General features: G+C 36.1%; 1 protein-coding gene across 16 annotated transcripts in view; it reads right to left on the bottom strand.

Moving 5' to 3' along the window:
* Positions 1-21,155, bottom strand: part of LOC145664570 (uncharacterized) — a 341,481-nt gene that overhangs the window by 151,779 nt on the left and 168,547 nt on the right. The window contains exon 2 of one of the 16 annotated variants that reach the window (XM_081731472.1): positions 13,280-13,755. The exons of the other annotated variants lie outside the window; for them this stretch is intronic. Within the exon in view, the coding sequence (XP_081587598.1) occupies positions 13,751-13,755 (5 nt within the window). The 3' untranslated portion in view covers positions 13,280-13,750. The remainder of the gene's footprint in view (positions 1-13,279; positions 13,756-21,155) is intronic. 16 annotated transcript variants of the gene reach the window in all.

Raw genomic sequence — 21,155 nt, 5'->3', positions numbered from 1 at the left:
TCTGACAACAATGTTCTAGGTGAAAGATAATTTCATCATTAGTTTTGTACTTAAGAATCTGTGTGTGTAAAGCATAATAGTTATTTTCAGGTAAACTCAATATGATAATAACTGTCTTTTGCGCTGCGTTGAAACCCATTCTTCCACTCACTTTGTGATGACAAAAATAACATATTACGCAAATTTGTGCCATCTATGAGTTTTCTAGATAAATCATAAATAAACACGTATATTAAAATTAATGTATTTAATGTTATACGAAGGAGTGTTTTTTTTTAAGAAAAAAGCAGCGTCTTTGTATGAAAAATTGGGTATTAGTGCTGTAACGCCGGACCAATATGTAAATCGAATAAAAGTACTAAATTGTACTGCACTCGGTTACATTTGGTTGGAATACATTAAATTACATTAGGTTACGTTACATTTTCTTAGAAGCATAAAATTCAGCTCAAAGACATAGACCAACCTTTGCTAGGTGACCAATAAAAGCACGAATAATACCTAACCTAGTCGGAGCAGCACGAAGCTGTTGAGCCCGCGCGCTAGGGAACAGGCACGTTAACGACGGTAGGTACAAGCGTAAACGAGGGTACTGAAAACATATGGGTTATTACAATCTTAAAAAATGTCAATAAAATTTGTCATGGTTTCATGTTAGTAACGCTTCACTTGTAAACACAAAATACTAATTCTGTACACTGTGCAGAAATACATTGCCATTGAGTTACAAGTCACTTACTTTCAAAACTGACTCTTGTAAACTTTTCCAATTTCAAGAAGAACATCTTGTACAACAGCTTCTTAACTGTCGCTCGTTATTTTTGAACAGTTCTATATAACTCACACATGATATGTCACTCCCGTGACATACACGCGCCATTTTCACACTACTTTTCGCGCCATTATGTCATAGCAAATATACCTCTGCGCGTTCTAGTCAATCCGCCACTACATTCAGTGCCGCTTACAACATCAAAATAACCACTTTCTTAACTTTTACTATTCCCCTTACCTGACTTTCATTCATTCGTCCTCACAAACTTAAATATATTCTCCAATTGACCGGTAAATTTCATAAAATTGGTCACTAAATACAGCACAACCCAAAAAGGTGATGTAAAGGTAACCAAGAAAGTTCTGACGCTTTTTGACCCACCATCTTAGACACATCTATATGTCGCCCAAGACGTACCTAGAAGAACAAAAATAGTCCCCATCAGCATCGATGACCTTCTGCCAACGTTCTGGAAGGCCATCGATTACATCAAAGTATAGCTAGGTGGCCCGTGAAGTGAAGAATGTATCAAGTACAGTTTATGCCTCTACTAGGGATTTGAACTGGCGTTCTCTAAGGTAGTCGTCCAAGGAATGGAACAGGTGATAATCGGACGTTGCAGTGTCCGGGGAGTATGGCAGATGCAATAGTGTTTCCTATTCAAGACATAGAATGGTGTCCCGGGCTATCCTAGCCACCTGGGGTTTAGCCATCCCTTTGTGATTCTGAAGTGCTGGCTCCAGAGTTTGATTTTTCTTGAACACGGCTAAACTGCTGACAGAACACAGTTGCATTCATGCTGCGGTCAGCTGGTATCAGTTCTGTTTTCGGCTGTTTTGGATGAGGTTCATGGGATGCTTGCTAATCAATCATGGCAGCGCCATGGAGCTTCGTGAAGAACCCACTTCTCATCTCATGTCAATTCCCTATCCAGAAATGACTACCTTCTCAGGAAACAGCAAACAAACACAGGTGTTTGCTCGTGTTGCCTTCTAACAGGGAGCCAAATCATGTTTGACTCATCGAACCAACTTGTAGTGCTTCCCAAGTTGATGGAGGTGCTGCCGAACGATTTCTCCAATCACACTGAACTGTAGTCCCAATTCCTCACATGTCTGGCCACTATTCCCTTACTTGCTGTGGTTTAAGATACTCATTTTGTACATGTGTTGTTTTTCCGGCACGTGGTACGTCTTCGAGTGTTTCGTCACAGTCCTGAAAGTTGTTAAATCATCGCTGTACTGTTCGCGTAGTCGCAACACCCTCACCAAAGACCTAACATATGTCCCTCCCCACTGCAGCTTCGTTTGACCCCTGTTTGAACTCGTACAGAATAGACGCCCTTATGATGCTCTCTGGAGGTCCCATGGTCACTCTGTATTTAGTAATTTCAGGGTGTAATTGAATTGCCACTACCAACGAATGTGTTGGATATGCCCAGAACAACAATCGACCTTCGACTTATCTCCATTCACATTCAACTCGTGGTGTGAGGGCCATTTGAACACTGACCTCCTCAGAAAGCGATAGAGCTCTCTTCATTATTTTTATATTTATATATAAGATATCATAATTTATTTTGTCTAGAGACACTTTTGTGTCCTCTGCATCGTAACAAAAGCATAATTTCAAGTTCTGCTTGGAGAAAATCGGAAACTCTCCACCTCTGCTAGTATAAGTGGAATTTCTCAATAGTATGTCACTATACAATTTCTTAAAATAACGGAGACTATTTACCTTCTATCCTTCCTAAATGACGTATTTACCTTATTAATGTTAGTTAAAATATAGTGGAATACGAAGATTTACATGTCTGCAAATCAATCACTTTAAATTAAATGAAAGAAATATATAATGAAAGCGAAATAATATGAAAGGGTTGGTTTAATTAGAGTGTGTAGGAGCATCACTTGGGGAAGGCAGGAAGGGTGAAATTGTACCTTAAAATTGAGAAATCAATTCTATTTTAACGAATTGTGTAGTAGGATACTAGTAAGGAGCGTTGAATTCTAGTAGCGAAAAGGCGCGCATCCAGAATTTTTTGTTTTCAAGGACCTAAAGTATGCGTGGAGGTGTCCAGTAGTGTATGTAGTATTGAGTGTTTTTATTCTATACCAGAAAAAAGGACCGCGGTGAGTCAGTGGTAGAGCGTTCACCTCTTGTGCTTGGAGTCATTGGTTCGATCCTACTTCACGAAGTGACTTTTTGGTCGACAAAAACCGTGTGCATGTGCTTTCTCGTGGTTCTCCCGTTTCCTCCCACTTTCTTCATTCCACCATTTCATTTATTTTTCATCATCACCTATCATTTAGCCAGCATACCCGTCGGAACGTAAAACTTAAAGATTTCATTTCATTTCTTCACCCGAAAAGACGTATTTACTGAAACTTATATTCTCAGAAGAAAACATACTAAGTGGATTCTTTTATAAGAAAATAAATTGTAAAGATGAAATGTTTACGCTACATCAATCATTTCTCTGGCAAAAAAAAAAGATAGGTTTATCAAGAAAGTGTACAAATGTATGTTAAGTTACGAAATTTGTAGGTGGTCACTACTCAGTAAACCCCTCCGCATGGTTGGCTCCCAGGTAGCGAATAATATTGCTAACTGTAGCAAAATCTAAAACGACGCTTCTGGAATGTGAAAGGAAAGGAACCTCAAGGTAACTCTAGATACACTGACCAAAATCCGTTATACGGACAGTGGTATATTGTGCAAACATACGGAATCCATAAGTTTGTAACCGATTGGAGTTCGGGTCGCTGTTCGGGCAGCCAATTATTTGTAACCACTCGTAGTTCTGGTCGCTGTCCGTGGCTCGTGGTACTACCAATAAGTATCTTCCTGATACTTTAACTTACCTGGACAGGACGATGAAGAACCTCTCCAAGAAAGGTTACAAACTTTTTCCAAATCGCTCGTCGGTCTCAATAATGAGATGAGCATTAGGCGCCGAGAGGTTCGGGTGTCTCGTCTCGATAAACGAAAAGAAGATCTTCACAGTGGAATACTGATATTGGAGGGCGCGTATATAACTTTTTAAACGCACAAGGTCTGCGGACCTGGGATTTCACTAATTGGGGCTAGCCGTGAGAAATCGTCCTTCACCGGCTAAATAGCTTGTGCCCTTTCACAAAACTTAACCAACGCAAAGTGCGTGGTGGCTGCGTACAACACCGGAGTCGAACTCCTTGAGCATCCAAGCTCAAGCTACGGGTTGGAATGGTCAACGGAAAAGTGTTGGCAGTTCAGTTCAAAAATCACTCAGTTAACTCACCTGTATGCACATAGAAACAGAATATAGAAAACAATTTATGTTAAATTTTAGTCAACTGCCCATAATGCACTAGACACGGAGATAACACTGGCGTGAGAAAGTACAGATAACGGACTGCAGAACAACGCAGTTGGTGCCCCTTTGGCTACTGGGACATCTGGTCAGCCCGTATTTCTCTAATCTATTGTAATGTTTCCATAAGTGATTAAAGAAAGCACTTAATTCAGTTCCCAATAACTGCAGAATATATACTGTGTATATAATGAGTCAGGGAGAAACACTGAAATGGTTAGTCACTAACTGAAATGTTCTCAGCAAAAGCAATGTTTTAAATATATATATGAGAAAACGATGAAAGACTTCTTTGTCCAATTGTGTGGGAAAGAAGCAATTCCCACCGAAGAAAGAACTTATGTGCGTTGCAGAATAAAGTACAAATCGGAAATAATAATCACTGTCTTTACGAAATACACAGAGTGTCCACAAAAGTCCTTCTATAACCTGGTAGCGGTTATAAGTTTACTACGAAAATATGTACGGAGCGTACGCTATCCATATGATACATACGTACTATCTTTTCCTGCTTAGATATTACATTATGCCGCTGCAGAGTCTCTGACATCTGACAGTCCTCCGTATTTATATTTCAGCTATAGGTTATATACGTCAATTTGCATGTGAGATCCAGACCGCCTGTATAGAGTTCTTTCTTTCATATGGAAAAACACGTATAAAACACATGCTTTCAGTTATATGATTACTGTTGGATATTACATGTGGTTGTACAGCGGGGGACACTTCTAAATGGTACAGACATATGGAGATTTACGGCTAAGGTGTACCATTTAGAAGTGTCCCCCGCTGTACGTTAAGTGCAAAAGCTACAAGATTTACGCATGTAACCTACGGTTATACTGCACCACATACTCACTTTTCTGTATGTACACTTACGAAGAATATCATTGCCACTGCTTTCAACGTAGAACTATAATTTAAGTATTCCATTGGTATTACACTTCAATATTCAAGTAATTTTCAAATAAATGCAGGAACATATCGAGAACTAGTGTTAAGATTTCCGTTTAATTTTAGAATGTTACATATTCATGCATTTATATTGGTCAATTTATAATTGTGAATTTTGAATTTTTTTTTAAGTTTTAATCAAATACCACACCAACAAATCCACTACTGTTATATTTAGTCACACTAAATATTTATACGAAACATTTTCAGACAAATAAAAATTTAGTGAATACATCTACAGCAGGGTTACCAAAGAGCACGCACGCCCTAAGAGCACGCAGTGCCAATTACGCTGAAGTGGTAACACACAGAATTGTTATTGCCACGCTGTTTGATGCGTCTTTGTGTGAGAGTTGATACGAAGAAAAGGGAAGTTAACGGATCGCTGCAAACAGAAAATACAGCTAAAAATGATATTTTTGAATTCTTGATGTAATATTTTAATACCCTTAGTTAAGAAATTATTCTGATATAGCAGCTAACTACAGTACCCTTGTTGCATGGTAGAAAACATGAATGCAGGTAGAATTGTTTACCATATCTTTGTTTCGGGGGTCTTGCATGTGCAGCCACATGGATGAATTTTACTCGAGTTGACTGCTGTTTCCCAAAGAGTGCGCGTTGGTGAGTTACCAAAGAACGCGCACGTACTCTTTGGGAGAATTTCTTTGATAGTGTGTGTTGGTAGCGGCATTCATATTACAGATTATGGTTATTCTCATCAGTTACTCTGGGAGTGTAATCTGATGTTTGAATAGATTGTAGGATTATGTGTAATTGTTTGTCTTCGATTCAAGCACCAACTGTAAATCATATATAAGAAGTATTTTAAATTCACAAAATTTCTAAAATTACAATGATGATTTGGTGTTCTGCCCGAAGGTAGGCCTTTGGTCCATGGCAGTTTATTTTTTTCCGAACTCAAGTCTTACAATTTCATTACACCATAGAGAAAGGAAACGTTTTACACCTACAGAAGCAGCAACAACAAGAACGTCTGTTCATCTTAAATGCATCATTTCTCTTCCGAAATCAAACAATTTGCGACAAATTCCACGTACCAAATGTCGATCTGAAATTTTTACTATTTCTTCATTTCACAAGTTTCTTCAGAGCAAACGAGTCAAAGGAAATGTTAAGTCAAAGAGTCTTTGATCATCCCGATGAACCACCCACTTCAACAAAGAAAACTGCAGCTGAGATCAACCAAAACTTCATGCGCAATGTGTCACGAATTGAATGAAGGACCAATTGACGAAGACTGGATTCAGTGCATTAATTGTAAACGATGATGACATGAGCAGTGTTCGTCTTACGAAGGGGTTTAGGTTTCAAGTATGATAGGTGTTGAGTGCGCCCTCTTAGGGACCGCAAAACGCACTCTTTGGGACACTGGTCCTTAAGAGTACGCATTTGAGTTTTTTTAACTTTTTACCGTATATCTCCATTTCTACATCTAGTAGTAAACTATTCTATTTCTTACAATGTAGCCCAAACTTCAGTTAAAATTGTGTACAATTTATATAATTTTTGCTTCATTACTTTCGGAGCTATTTGGAAATGAAAATTAAGTGCGTGCTCTTTGGTAACCTTCCTCTACATCTGTTTTCAGTCAACGGGCATTTGACGTTGTTTTTTTTTTTTAAAAAAAACAGAAAAACAAAAGAAACAGATATATGCATATCTGGTAGAGATGCAAAGGCTCGGAAAAAAACCGGCTTTTTTGGAAAAAAACTCGGTTTTTTCTGCTTCGCTTTTTTGCTTGGGAAATTTTGGGCTTTTTTCAAAACACTGCTTTAAATTGATAAAACAGACTTTGTATCGCTTCTCTATAACACAAAAAATCATTTAATTAGTGGTTGATGCTGATAATAATATAAAACATCGAAAATAAACTATGAATTTCGATAAGATATTTCAAACAATTTTTCTTCAACATATTTACATTATGAATTCCACAGGATTAACTAATGTATATAATAAGAATTTTTAACCTCCTATATACAAAAGTAAGGAGAGTTGGCAAGAACCGTGGTTGTTTTTGAAAATGCCAAAAACCCGTTTTTGGGGGGATGTTTAAACCAGGCTTTTTTGGTTTAAACCAGGCTTTTTTGATTTAGATTTTTTGCTTTATGTATTTATATTACATATTCACAGAAATAAGTTTGTTTCGCCTTGGTGTTATTATGCAACAGCGGAGTTATGCCGGAAGAACTCCCATAAGCTTAAAGAAGTCCGGTCAGTAAATTTCTTAAATTGAGAATCTCCCGCCCTAGCCATTGGGAAAATCCCGTCATTACTTGAAATGTAAGACAATAACGGGAAAATCCTGTTATTGCTTTGCATGTAAAATTTAAAGGTCAACGTCCATAATCAGTACGCTAAAACTGAGGTATTAAATTACAAATTTAGTGCGTAGATATCACTGAAAGTCCAATCCAAGCTAATGTTGGAAGCTACGTAGGCAATCGATACATTTTGCCAATTTCTATCAATATATTTAAGCAATCTTGGCTTCTTTATAAAACAACAGGCATTTAGGCATACAGGAATATACAATTTGGTTTGTTTCGCATGTTTAGGCTTAACATCCTTACGAAATACCGAGGTTATCAAGGAGAGGACTTTCGCTTAAACTGACATCCGAACCGCTACTTGGGTTACGCATGAAAGAAGGTTTGTGGTTCGACCGAGAATTGAACATGGGACACCTTGATTAAAAGGTGAAAGGGAAATAAAACTATTGCAGGTGGTTTGATATCTGGAAACGTCACCATGAAGTTCACACAATTCGCATTTTTCATTCTTTTTATTTTTGTGATTATTAAAAAAAAAACTTGGTGTAAACCAGCCAACCCTAAAAGTAAACACTTCTTTTAAAAGAATACACAAATAACTAGCAAAATAGTATGTAGTATTTTTACTTCAAAATATTTTATACCCTCTTTTTGAAACAAAATAAAATTAAAATAAAACATAAGAGAAATACTTAGATTTATATGATACACTTAAAGGCTGCACATCTAGAGCTTTTGGTTCTGTATATTCTTGAAATTCTACAGTTAAGTTTTATAGAACCACCATCACAGTTTACCCAATCCTCAAGTTTTCTGAATTTTTAACAAGAGGGATTCAACATATCATTACGGAACTCCCCCTTCTCCCCCCCAAAAAAGGACTACGAATATATTTAAGTTAAGCTAAATACAACTGCACAACAAACATGACTGAGTGATAATTTTTGTGCTTCTATCGGGAAGTCCGGGATTCAACCAGCATTCGACCATTCTGACAAAGCTTTTCTTCATTCCATCTGTGAATGTAGAAATAGTGCGTGTACTGTGAGTTGGGCGACTTCCTTTCTTATTGTTTTTAAATCGTTATTATTACTAATTACCAGCAGTGACGGTTTTGCGAAGGTTAGGGGGGCGGTCTTTCGGACTGAAGCCCGTTCCCCAAAGTTGCGGAATGTCTGCAACAAACGAAATATCTATTATTTATGCCTTTACTCATAAACTTTAAGCTCCCGTCAAATAAAAATTACGACTGTTTAAAAAAAACTAAACATTAGTAAGTAAAACCGTTTCCAAAATACTTTTCTAAATCCGCCACTGATTCTCAGTATAAAATGATTTTTAAAGTTGTATCCGGAAGATTATTGCTAAACATATAAACGAAACGAAATATTAGTTATGCCTGTACTCATAAACTTCAAGCACCTCCCAAATAAAATTAGGACTTTTTAGGAAACGAAACAATAAAAAAAACCTCCTAAAGTACTTTTCTAAATCCGCTACTGATTATTTGTATAAATTGGTATTCAAGGTTGTGTCCGGAAAATTATTGCTAAATCACTTCACAGCTACAGTATAACAGAAATGTGGAAGTACGGTTTGACGGATATATTGAAAAACGTACACTTTGACGGATAAATAGAAAAACGGGCAAGTTTAACTTTTGCGCTAGAAGCTAGAGTACTAAAAGCTCTTAGAAATGAAACACGGATGACAAACTAGAGAAGAAAAAAGATGTCGATAACTCAAAAGTTAAAATAAAGTTAAATAGCCTCTAAAATTACCCTCAAATACTACATTCTTCATGTTAGCTTTAATTCGTAAAACATGTGTTCCATCCATGTTGATGGTGAATTTCAGAGCGAAATATCACATTCAGGTCATGGAATTCTTATCTAACTATAGAATATACTATAAGAAAGCTATTTAGATAGAAAAATCATGAAGTTGAAAAAAGCCAAAATTTCCAAAATTCTCGTTTTTTTCCCAAAAAAGCCGGCTTTTTATGTGAAAAAAAAACATCAATTCAAAAAAGCTGGCTTTTTTGCATCTCTAATATCTGGTAACTGAGGTTTGTTTCATTTAGTTTGACAGCATTGGTAAATAATGGACAATATATTTTACAATCAATATCAAAATATTATATATCTGTCACAAACCTACAACAAATGTGAAACAATTCAGAATTGAAAAGCAATTTAAAAATTAACTACAAAAGAGGAAAGAAAACCAATGTTCATGGCGGTAAAAAAGTTATTTTTTGTTTTAATCCAGCGTCGCTTATAAATACGTATAAAAATACGACTGCAGAAGCACGGTTACAAATCACTCTTAGGTACGGAACGATTCTTGTTTATATACGAGTTACAAACAAAACAGTCATTGAACACGGATTTCTAAAATGAAATATTATAAATATTGAATGCAAAAAAATAAATACATCTTTTGAGCAGTTTTTGAGTACTACGAAGCCACAACAAAATAGAATAAGTGTTATTTATTTTAATATCTTTTATTTATTTTACTTTGTTCGTCTTATTATTGAAGGAGAACTTTCATGGCGATACAACTTGTTCAGATTCGACTTCTAGTTCGATTTGCAATCGATTATTGTTTGGAAAGCCCCTGTGGCTCAGTGGTAGAACATTCACATATGGTGCACGGGATGACTGGTTCCTTCCCAGTTCGTACCAAGTGCGCTTTATTGTGGACAAACACCGTGTGGGAGAGTTTTTCTCGGGTCATCCTATTTCCTGCCACTTTATTCATTTCACGTGGATGGCCACAGTATCTCAGTGATAGAGCTTTCACCTATGTCTTATGGGGTTCCTGGTTAGATCCCAGCTCCACCAAGTGAATTTATGGTGGAGAAACACCGTATGCATGGGTTTTTTCATGGTTTTCCCGTTTCCTGCTACCTTCTTCATTCCACCTGGAGGGCCACAATGGTTCAGTGGTAGAGCGTTTACTTATAGCGCATTGGGTCTCTAGTTCTATCGCAGCTGGCACCAAGTAAGCTTTGTAGTGGACTAACATTGTGTTCGTGTTTCTTTTTTTGGGGGGGGGGGTTCTCCCACTTCCACCTACTTTTTTCGTTCCACCATTTCATTCATATTTTATCATCATCGTCTCCTTTAGCCCACACGACATAACCGTGGGACATGAAACTCAAAGATTTCATATCGAATGTCCTTTTTATGTCATTAAAGACCTTAGAAAGTCTTCCATGAATTGTAGGGAACTGGACTGAAGTGCACAACAATAATAAAGAACTAAAACTGTCATTCTTCCTTCCCTTTTCTCGGATAGTTTGATATCCGAGGAACGTGACACCTCGTACGTGACGGGCTAACATGGCCACAGATGCCGAAAGCTCAGCAATCTAGTTCCTAAATTCATGATTTCAACTTCACCCTATTTTTCAAACTAAGTTCAATTGTAGACGATATCTGCATCTTATTTAGTAGAGATTCCTTATAATTTAATTATATAACTTATATTGCAAATATTGTAATGATAAAAACTATTTAATACGTATATTTCATAATTACAGTAAAGCACCCGACTATCCTCGGGAGCAATGTGGATGCGCAATGTGGATCTGCAATGTGGATATATGCAATGTGGATCCGCAATGTGGATATTTGCAATGTGGATATCTGCGACTGCCGCGAAAACTTTTAACTCTGGTGTAGTCGCACTCAATTATTTTTTATAAGTAGTTGCTGCGTATTGACTTGTGTATTTACTTGGTTGTAAATAAATACTAGAAATTGGGGAAGAGAGAAAACGACCTGGGACCTATAGTTAGGTACCATCCCGGCAGTGCCTTGTGTGAATGAGGAAATCCCAGGAAAACCTCAATGAGGGTGGCTGTCCTGAAAAAGGTTTTACACATTTTCGACCGAGTGTCCCCCATCTGGAATCGAAGCCTCGACCGCTCTTTCCAAAGACGAGAGCGTTCGAGATTACAATACGCGAGGGCAGTAGTGAAATAATGAATTATTAAATTTAATACAGGGATGCAAATAACCAGCCGCCCGGGGCTAGAGGCTCATCTGTGCGGACGAGTTTTTAATATCACTATTAAAATACCGAATGTAAGTAAATGATTTCTATTGTGGGATGTGGGCTAGTAGCTTTTTTCTTGGGCTGGTAAAATTTTGTTGCTTATTTGCATCCCTGGTTTAATATGTACAGATCTGCTCCGTGCTAACTATAATGCAGCAGCTCATCCTCTCGTGATTCGCTGTAATTTTAGTGACAATGCAAAGTGATAAAGAGAAGAAAAACGTTTGACTGTATTGGTACATTGTCATGAGGTTTAAGGTGAATTCCACGCATATGTATTCATCTAGAAATCCCACACAATTGTATACAGTACTTAGTTTTTTGACAAAGTAGCTCTATATTTGTAAGATGAGATTCTTTGAATCTTCTTAAGCGGACAATAGAGAATATTAAAATTCATTCACGCAAGAGTACAGAGACATACAAGCGAAGGAAATTAACGGCATGTGTTAAAAAGGTTTGCAAGCGTTCCCAGTGCTACCTGTTATTTTATTTGAAGTGAAAATAAAATAAATTTATTAAGTATGATATAGTTCCTCCTCTTGTCGGAAGATACAAATAAACTATATAATGAAGCTCTTTTGTTTTATCTTCTGCATTATAAGCAGTATTTACGAATGTATTTACAAAATGTGTTTACTTTTCAGAATCAACACTTTCAAATTTTATACCGGTACGTTTTCCAGGAGCGGACCCAGGACGGACTTCTACGGGGGCGGTAATACTGCTACTTAGAGCTACCTTTAAGAGCTCTAAACTCTGGGATGGATTTAATTTATATGTAAAATAAGAAAGTTTTCTCTTCAGGGGGGATCCCCCCCAGGATCCACCCCTTACGTTTTCTGGTTTAGAATGTTAATAGGCCTATTCTATTCCTTCATTATAATCTCCGGACAAAATCTATGTTTAGGGCCTGTAAGTTCTACTTCACTGCTTTATTTGCATAATGTTTCTTAGCAATATTTTGTTAAAGGTGAACCATTAACATGCTAAAAGCAATTAACGAAATTAATATTATAATCGTATTTAGGAGGGTTTGGGTCGCGGTGGCGGCTCAGTGGTAGAACGTTCACCTCTGGTGCATGGGCTCCCTGCTTCGATCCCAGCTCGCACCAAGTAAACTTTGTAGTGGACAAACACCGTGTGCGTACGTTTCCTCGGGATACCGTGTGCGTAGGTTTGTTCCCAACTTCATTCATTTCTCATGTCTCATTTAGCCTAACCGGCATAAGCGTGGGACGTAAAACTCAAAGATTTCATTGTTATTTGTTCGTATTTAGGAAAACTGACAAAGGAACTGAGCAATAAATACCGACTACCTACAATCACTCAAATCCCACATTCGGAGAAGAATATGATGTTCGTTTTATGTTTTTCAGCTGTTCTACATAAAGAAATTTACTATTTCCACCCTTAGTCATAATTTTCTAATATTTTTCAGCACAAATATTCCATATTTCTAGAGGTTTCCGCGGTGGATCAGTAATAGTGCGTTCACCTCTGGTGCCTGGGGTCCTTGGTTCGAACCCAGCTCGCACCAAGTGAACTTTGTGGTAGATAAAAACAGTGTGCATGTTTTTTCAGGGTTCACCCTTTCCTCCCACTTGTTCATTCCACCATCTCATTCATTTTTCATCATCACAGTTGTATTTAGCCTAGCAGGTATAATCGTGTGAAGCAAAACTTAAGGATTTCATTTTATATTTCTAGTTGCAAATGGGAAAAAGAAATAGAATAATAATTTAAAATACATAAATAATTCATAAAAAAATATAGGGCGTAATATACAACAACTTAGTAGAGAATAAAGGATTAGCTGTTAAAATTTCTTACCTGGCTTTATGCACAAAAGGACATCTGTTATATTCCTTCAATGTAATTTTCTTTCGTATCTATCACCTTCTGAAGCATGTGTGGATGACGTCGTACACGGCAGGATGTCAATCTTTGTCGGCGCCTCACAGGAAGCGCCATATGACAACGAATGATCGTTTCTCTTGCATTGTGGTACTTCCTGCGAAGTGATTTCTTCATTTTGACAAAAGATCATTACGTTCTCTAAAAATATTGTTGTGCATTGCACCCAAATCATACTCCAGTCTTGATCCTTGCATGATGTTCGTCTTTCCGAAACGTATTCTTATGGTGTTTCCACTTATATCCTATTCTTTAAGACAATGCTCTTTTTGACTGAACAACGCACGGTAGACACATTTCATCATCTTATATTCCCTCAGCAACACAACTCTTCTACTGCTGAAACACAACCCTCTGATGCGAAAACATTATTGATGCTTGTTTTATTCAACCTATGAAATTATATAGTTTGTATTAGTTGCTACTATACACATATTTCGTCCTTATAATACAACATGTTACGTTTTTAGATGTAACGTAACTTAACATAAAAAAGACATGCCCGGTACAAAGTCGGAGACTCAAACCAATGCAAACTAATTGCATATCAGTCCAATGAGTGATTTATAACTTCTATGCATCGGTATATGAATAGCTTGTTCTCTTACATAAAACATTGAATAGAATTATTCAACGTCCATCTTTAATATAATTTAAAACAAGAAGTCAACTGTAATATAGCATATTCAAAAGCCAACAAGCGTTCAAAATGGACTCCAGCAAAACGTCGTTTAAATCACGAAGTTTATTAAATATATTTTAAATAGGAGCTAGTAAACATCAAATTCCAAATGTTCCAGTATTTCGTTTGAATTTCAATATAATAATAATAGTCCTTTTCCAATTTTATATATAAAAAAATAACATTTAAGCTTACCATAATCTTCACAAATTGGGCGCATCAAATACAGCGTACCATATTGATTAGACACGCTTCCCTCAGTTAACATCCAGCCTAATTTCACAAAAGAAGGTATTGCACAACTCCCACTACAATATTTATGCAATTATATTTGGCAGTTGTCAAACATTTGCTCAATACGAACACCTCAAACGATAAACTATATTACTGTTCAAATAAAATCAATTTAACTGCAACAGCAATTCAAGCGAACAGTGTCCAGACATGTGAAAAACTGCACTATAATTCAATGTGTGTGGAGAAACTATTTGGCAGCACCTCCACTAACTTGGGAGGTACTACAAGTTAGGACGATGGATCCCACGTGTTTTAACTATTTTCCAGAAGGCAATTCATGAAGACAGCTGTGCTTCTTTGCTGTCTAGTCTGGGAAAGGAGCCATTTCTGGCCAGGATGAGAAGTGGGTCCTGTACGAAGCTTCACGGCCTCGTCATCACTGGTTGTATCCCATGAACCGGTTCCAAAACAGCCGAAACCTCCACTGCACAAGACGATCATCATGTGTTTTTGGTGCACTCTCGCGGAATCGTGTTTTGGGAACTGCTACCAGCTGGTCAGAGGATAAATGCAACTATGTGGTGTTATGAGTTGAACTGTGTTCAAGAAAAATCAAAACTCTGGAGTCAGCACTTCTGAATCGCAAATGTTTCCTCCTGTTACAGAACAACGCTTAGCTCCACGTGGCTAGGATGACCCGTGACATCATTCTACTCCTTGGATGGGAGACACTATTGCATCTAATATACTCCCTGCACATTGAACCGTCAAATTGTCAACTGTTCCATTGTTTGGACAATCACATTAGAGGACACCAGTTCAAATCCGTAGTAGAGGTGCAAAATACACTAAATATTTTGCTCGTTTCACGGCCCACTAAGTTCTACCACGATGGAATCCATCGCCTTCCAGAATGTTGGCAGAAGGTCATCGATGCTGATGGGGACTATATTTGATCTTCCAGGTACGTCTTAGGTGACATATCGAAGGTGAAAAAGCGAGAATACTCTCTTGGTTACCTTTATATTATGATACTTTTGTGTTTTTGAAATGTCTCAAATGCAATAATAAATATTTATTTAGAAAAAGATTAAAGAAGTTGCCAATATCGATAATGTATTATAAGTTTACATTATCACAAGGTATATAATAATTACTCCTTTACTTATTTAGTTAGTATGTGTGTTTATATTTCGTATTAGTTACACGCGGACTTACAATGTTACGGTAGATACTAGCCACCCTCACGCTCTACTACAAATATTGAAACGCGGACTTCTAGCACGCCCTTATCCACTACAGCAGCGAAAATGTCTTCTCGAATTTGTGAGCTAGTGTAAAATTGATTCTCCCAGATAATATTAAATAGCTTCCTCTTCAAGAAAGGTATTTGTTCTTCCAAGAGATGGAGACACAAGAATATTTATAAGAGAAGATTAAAGAACATGTTTAAAGCATGCATATACCCTAGTGTTAATTTTGACACTAATAAAATAAAATGTCCTCAGTTAACCATATATCTCACCTATCTAGCAAAATGTTCAAATAATTTGTTATTAGCTAAATATTTGAGAATTACCTTTCTTCCTGTATTAAAATATTATTAATATCTCTTCGTGATTTCAACTCATAGTATATTTGCATAGTATAGCCTATACGTATATATAGTTGTGTTAATTTTTGAAGATCGGCTTTGATGGAATCGATAAGTAATATTGGTTTAATTCAAAGTCGTGCTAAGCTCTATCAATAGTTACATCGGTCTTCACAAAACAGATCGCTCATCACATATAGTCCATAGTATATTTTGGTAGTGTTAATTTTTAAGATCGGCTTTGATGGAATCGATAAGTAATATTGGTTTAATTCAAAGCCGTGCAAAGCTCTGTCATTAGTTCCATCGATCTTCACAAAATAAAAATTTACATTTTAGAAGAGGTTTCCAAATCTCTGAGGATGGAAGGAATTTCGACAAATCCGTAACTGAAGATATATTCGAAACATTAATGAAACTTTCGGTATAATATTACAATTTCTACGTAACATGCAAGTACCAAACGATCGAGGCAGAAATTATAGTTTCACTAGTGTGCAAACCTTAAGAAAGAGGTAGATAAACTACAGTATGCGGCAAAACAAACAGTAGCTACTGAAATCACATCGTTGACATTTATTTGTTTTAAAACATAACAACATAAGAAAGGTCAAATGGATTACTAAATGTTACTCAATACATATTTTAAATTTACAAGGAATCATTCTTGTACATCATGTGTTCAAAATGTTTAACATTATGTCGCACATATTCTTCATAGCGCTCCTGTAGATCGATGAACATGTGAGTGAACACGGTTTGCTGGAATGACAAAGCAAATGACCGTTATAGTGATAGGAAGTTATGTGTTAAGAAAATTCCTTCCTTGAGCATACCCCGTATGTAGGCATCAGGAGTCATGATGTGAGGGGAGTGGTGTAACGGTCCATGTTTTGTCCGGTATGAGGCCCACGAAAATGGACTCGTCACAAGCAGGAATGAAAAAATATTGGAAGAAAAATAATAATGTATATTATGATAATTTATTTAATGGTAATGTTAGGGTCACTAAGAATCACTATTCTATGTCGTATTTGGTTCAATTTGTTGGTTAAAAGGTAATTTAAAGGAGTAAAAAATTTAAAAAAAGAAGAAAGTGTCGGACAGTAATTTTTATCTCGGATGAGTTGGAAATAGTGTTGTAAAAAACGTTTTTTTTCTGTGAAGTTTTTTAAATAAAAAACATCGTTCTTTTTCATGTTTTTTTTTCAAATGTCTGTTTTTTTTCTGGCAACTATTATTGATTGATTTATGTTGCAGATTATTGAAATAATCAACAGAACTTGAGTCGAAGCTCTCGTAACTTACAAATCGTTTGTTTCTTTCTACCTATACGAGCAAAACTGTGTAATTATTCCTTTCGGACCCAGGTCATTTTTGGCGTTTTCCTACATTTTCAGTTTGTGACTTATTGCTCAAAAACAATTCATTCGATTGATATGGTTAAGGCCTTGTTTTTTAGAAAATGGATGTGGCTATTTTTTGGTGTAAGTTGCATTGCAGTGCTGCCAATGGGTGGGAAATTATTGAGGAAAATGTAGGGGTGAAAATTTACAAACAAATTCCCTAACCGAATTTTATTTTATTTATTTATTTATTTTTTTTGTTATCTAGCACCACTGCTGCTATATGGGTTCAAGTCATCTAAAAACATCTTTGGTGTGTTGACAAGGTACAGTGAAATCCTGAAGTCACTGGCTTCCATTCAAAGAGAGGAAGAAAAAAATCTCTCTCGTCATACACATGAAATTTTGACACATTTTACGCCTCAGAAGCAAAAATCACCAGATATGCCGAGGCTACAGCTTCTCTTATTATCCTATTGAAACTTTTTATGGTGCGTTCTGTGGGGCAAAGAGGAAGCTTTCAGGTAGTGTTACGTTGTTTCAATGTAGCCAGTAAGAGGGTAATAATAGAAGGGAAATTTTCCGAATTTCTCACCTAAAACCAGGAATTAATTGTTTTGGCTAAAATCACTGCCATCAGACAGACGAAAACCATCTGAAAATAAACCTTAGTACTCCAACAATATATCCTACAAGTATCATGGCGGTATCTAACAAAATAAGCATGAATTTTTTTTAAAAAAATATATCATTCTACCTCAGAAATTCACCATTTTCTTACCATTTCCAGAACATGGTTTATTATAAACCTCAACTGTACTTTTCCTAATCATTCTAGTTAAAATTTTTATGGTGCGCTGTGTAGGCTAAGAACGAAGCTTTTAGGCACTTGTACGTTTGTTCGAGTGTAGTCAACAAGAGGGAAATAATAGAAACAAAAAAGGGATTTTTTCCAAAATTTGACCCCAAAAATTTGGAATTAAAATTTTCTATAGCTGGCAACACTGCTATCAGACACACACAAACTATCTTAAAATAAGCTTTGATATCCCTCTAATATATCCTACAAGCTTTGTGACGATATCTAATAAAGTAAGAATGTCAATAAAAAATATCTTACTCTAAGTTAGCTTTAAAAAATCAGTTATCTTTCCAACTAGAGAACAAGGTCTACTGTAAACCTCAACTGTACTTCCCCTAATTATCCTATTGAAACTTTCTATAGTGTGTTGTGTAGGGCAATAACGAGACTTTCAGATACTGGTACGTTTGTTCCGATGTAGCCAACAAGAGGGAAATAATAGAGACAAAACAGATAATTTTCCCAAAATTTCCCCCTAAAATCTGGAATTAAAATTTTCTGTAGCTGGAAACACTGCTATCAGACAGACGCAAACTATCTTAAATTAAACATTGGTACACCACTAATATATCCTACCAGTATTATGGCGATATTTAAGGAACAAAGCTTCTAATTACCAAAAATATATTACGGTAAACATAAAAGGGAAAAACTAGAAAAAAAATCAAGGGTTTTTCGTGCGCCCCCTAATTACCCCATTGTAACGATCTGTACTTACGTTTGTTAAGTAAGGAAAGATGTTCGATTGGCGTAAATTGACTTGCACTCGGACGTATAGGTGCGGATTTATAAACAAAAATCTCGAATTTTTTCCCAAATTTAGGGAAGTTTTAATTTCCCTAATTAGTAACACTACGCGCAGGCCCGTCCAATTGATGTCAACAGTTAGGTATCCATCCGAGGTATCTATCTGGCAAGTCTTAAGGAGGTCTTTCTACAACGAAGGAAGCTACAGGGAAAAAAGTGAAGGAAATTTGAAATTAGAAAATTCTCTAATTTTTGACTGGGGTGAAATTTGAGAAGGAAATTCGACTCCAGAAGAAAAATAAATTAAGATGATAAACTATGGGCCAACCATATTTCGCAAGAATAACATCCCGATATCTTAATTAGTGTCCACACAGGAGTGGATTAAAAAAGTGACACATCCGTGGAAAGTTTATATCGGGGACTATAGTTTCGAATTAAGCCAACTTTATTTTGCCTATTTTGCCCCTCACTGCCTAAATAATTGCTTTAGTGCCTAATGTTGCGTATTCTATGCATTTTCTTTGAAATAAGATTTAATTGGATTTAATATATATATATATATATATATATATATATATATATAGAGAGAGAGAGAGAGAGATTGTAATGTACCATGTGCTTGTGTTATTTACAGTATATAAATTATATATAATATATTTTCCAATTAAATCTTATTTCAAAGAAAATGCATAGAATACGCAACATTAAGCACTAAAGCAATTATTTAGTGCCTATAAAATATGAAATACATATGAAACTTCGTATTTTACATATAGAATGAAAGAAGACATTAAGAAACAGGTATGTTTCTATACTCTTTGAATACTATGACGAATCTATTTTTTAAATTATATTGAGTATTTATCTTCATTATTTCTAGTTACATTTTAGTGCCTATTTTCGCGCTTAATTTTTAAATTTTAAGTGCCTATTTGCCTGCCTATTTTCCAAGTTTTAATGCCTAACCATTCGGTCTCTACTTATAACAGATTTTGCCGGATCCTCCAAACATGCCGCTCCATGCAAATGCACGTGTTGCACATATGTTAGCGCCGGCTCTGCATATCATATATATCTAGTCGACAAATTATTTATATATGATATTTAGAAAAATACTATTAAACAAATTAGTATTAGTTTTTACCTTTAGACATTATTTTCATACATATTAAAGGCCTGCTTTCATGAAAAACAAAATTTCATTTCTACTTTTATTTCTTAGTTTATATTGTTGAAAACTGCTGAAACCCGAATTGTTAATAGGTATGGTATACATGTAAATTGTAAAATATTTGTAGCGTATCAGTATCTAGCGTTTAATTTATGTTGTATTTTACGGTGATTACACTTACATAAAAATATTTCATACTTAAATAGACGTGCATTACAAATGACTATTTCAAAAAAAAAAATAAATAAATAAATAAATAAAACGAAATTTGGAAAAAAAACGAGAGGCAATGTCTTTTTTCTAAAAAAAAAACGTACATTTCTGAAAAAATACGAACCGTTTTTTTTTTTTTCTATTTACAACACTAGTTGGAAAGTCTGCTGGAGAAATGAAAAAGCTATCGCGAAGGGGACGGGGTTAACGCTTCTCCGAAACAACAAGTCAACCAAGGATTCTTACCTTGCTAACTTGCTGCTCTTTTTCCAAACGGGGAGGTTTTCCTATCGAGGAGGATAGTGGTCTTCGTTTCGTTTCGTTGTGTAGTTATTGAGTGTAATATTGGAGCGACGTGGACCGACAAAATCTTTTGGTTGTTTGCCAGTGTGCTGAAAAGGAAAGTTGTCAGTGAGACAGGAAATGTTATATTTTGTCTTCGTACTACTCATAATAGCTGTTTTTAGTGGTTTGTTAAACAGGCAATCCATTCTTTTTTCTGTGAGGCAGCCAGTTACGAAAAATTGTAGCGCGAATGAGAGCTCACCTTAAAGGTGAAAAAAGGGGTTGGAATTGCCTGCACGGTTCGTAGTTTGTGCTTTTACTTGCCTTTTCTGCAATATTTCTTTTCTTTGCAACGATTTTGTGGCCCGCCGAGATAGTGAAGTGAAGGCTCTCTTGGGCTGTGTGAGTACCCATTTTGATCACTTACATTTTGATTCCTTTTAGGCTTCTGGTTTTTTGGTTTTAAGATACCAAATAATTATCATTTGTTCGAGTATTATTTTTTCTTTGGGAACGAAGGCGCAAAAGGGATTGATCAAACAATTGCTAAAACATACGTACTGGCAGTGACCGACCAAACTGATTTTGTCTTATGTCCAAAAAGGGTTCAGACGTAAATTCGATTACTTTACGAGGTGCAGACACAAATATG

The sequence above is a fragment of the Thermobia domestica genome, chromosome 1 (genome assembly GCF_964235325.1).
Source record: "Thermobia domestica chromosome 1, izTheDome1.hap1.1, whole genome shotgun sequence".
Classification (NCBI taxonomy): domain Eukaryota; kingdom Metazoa; phylum Arthropoda; class Insecta; order Zygentoma; family Lepismatidae; genus Thermobia; species Thermobia domestica.
This window is presented reverse-complemented; position numbering and strand designations above follow the sequence as displayed.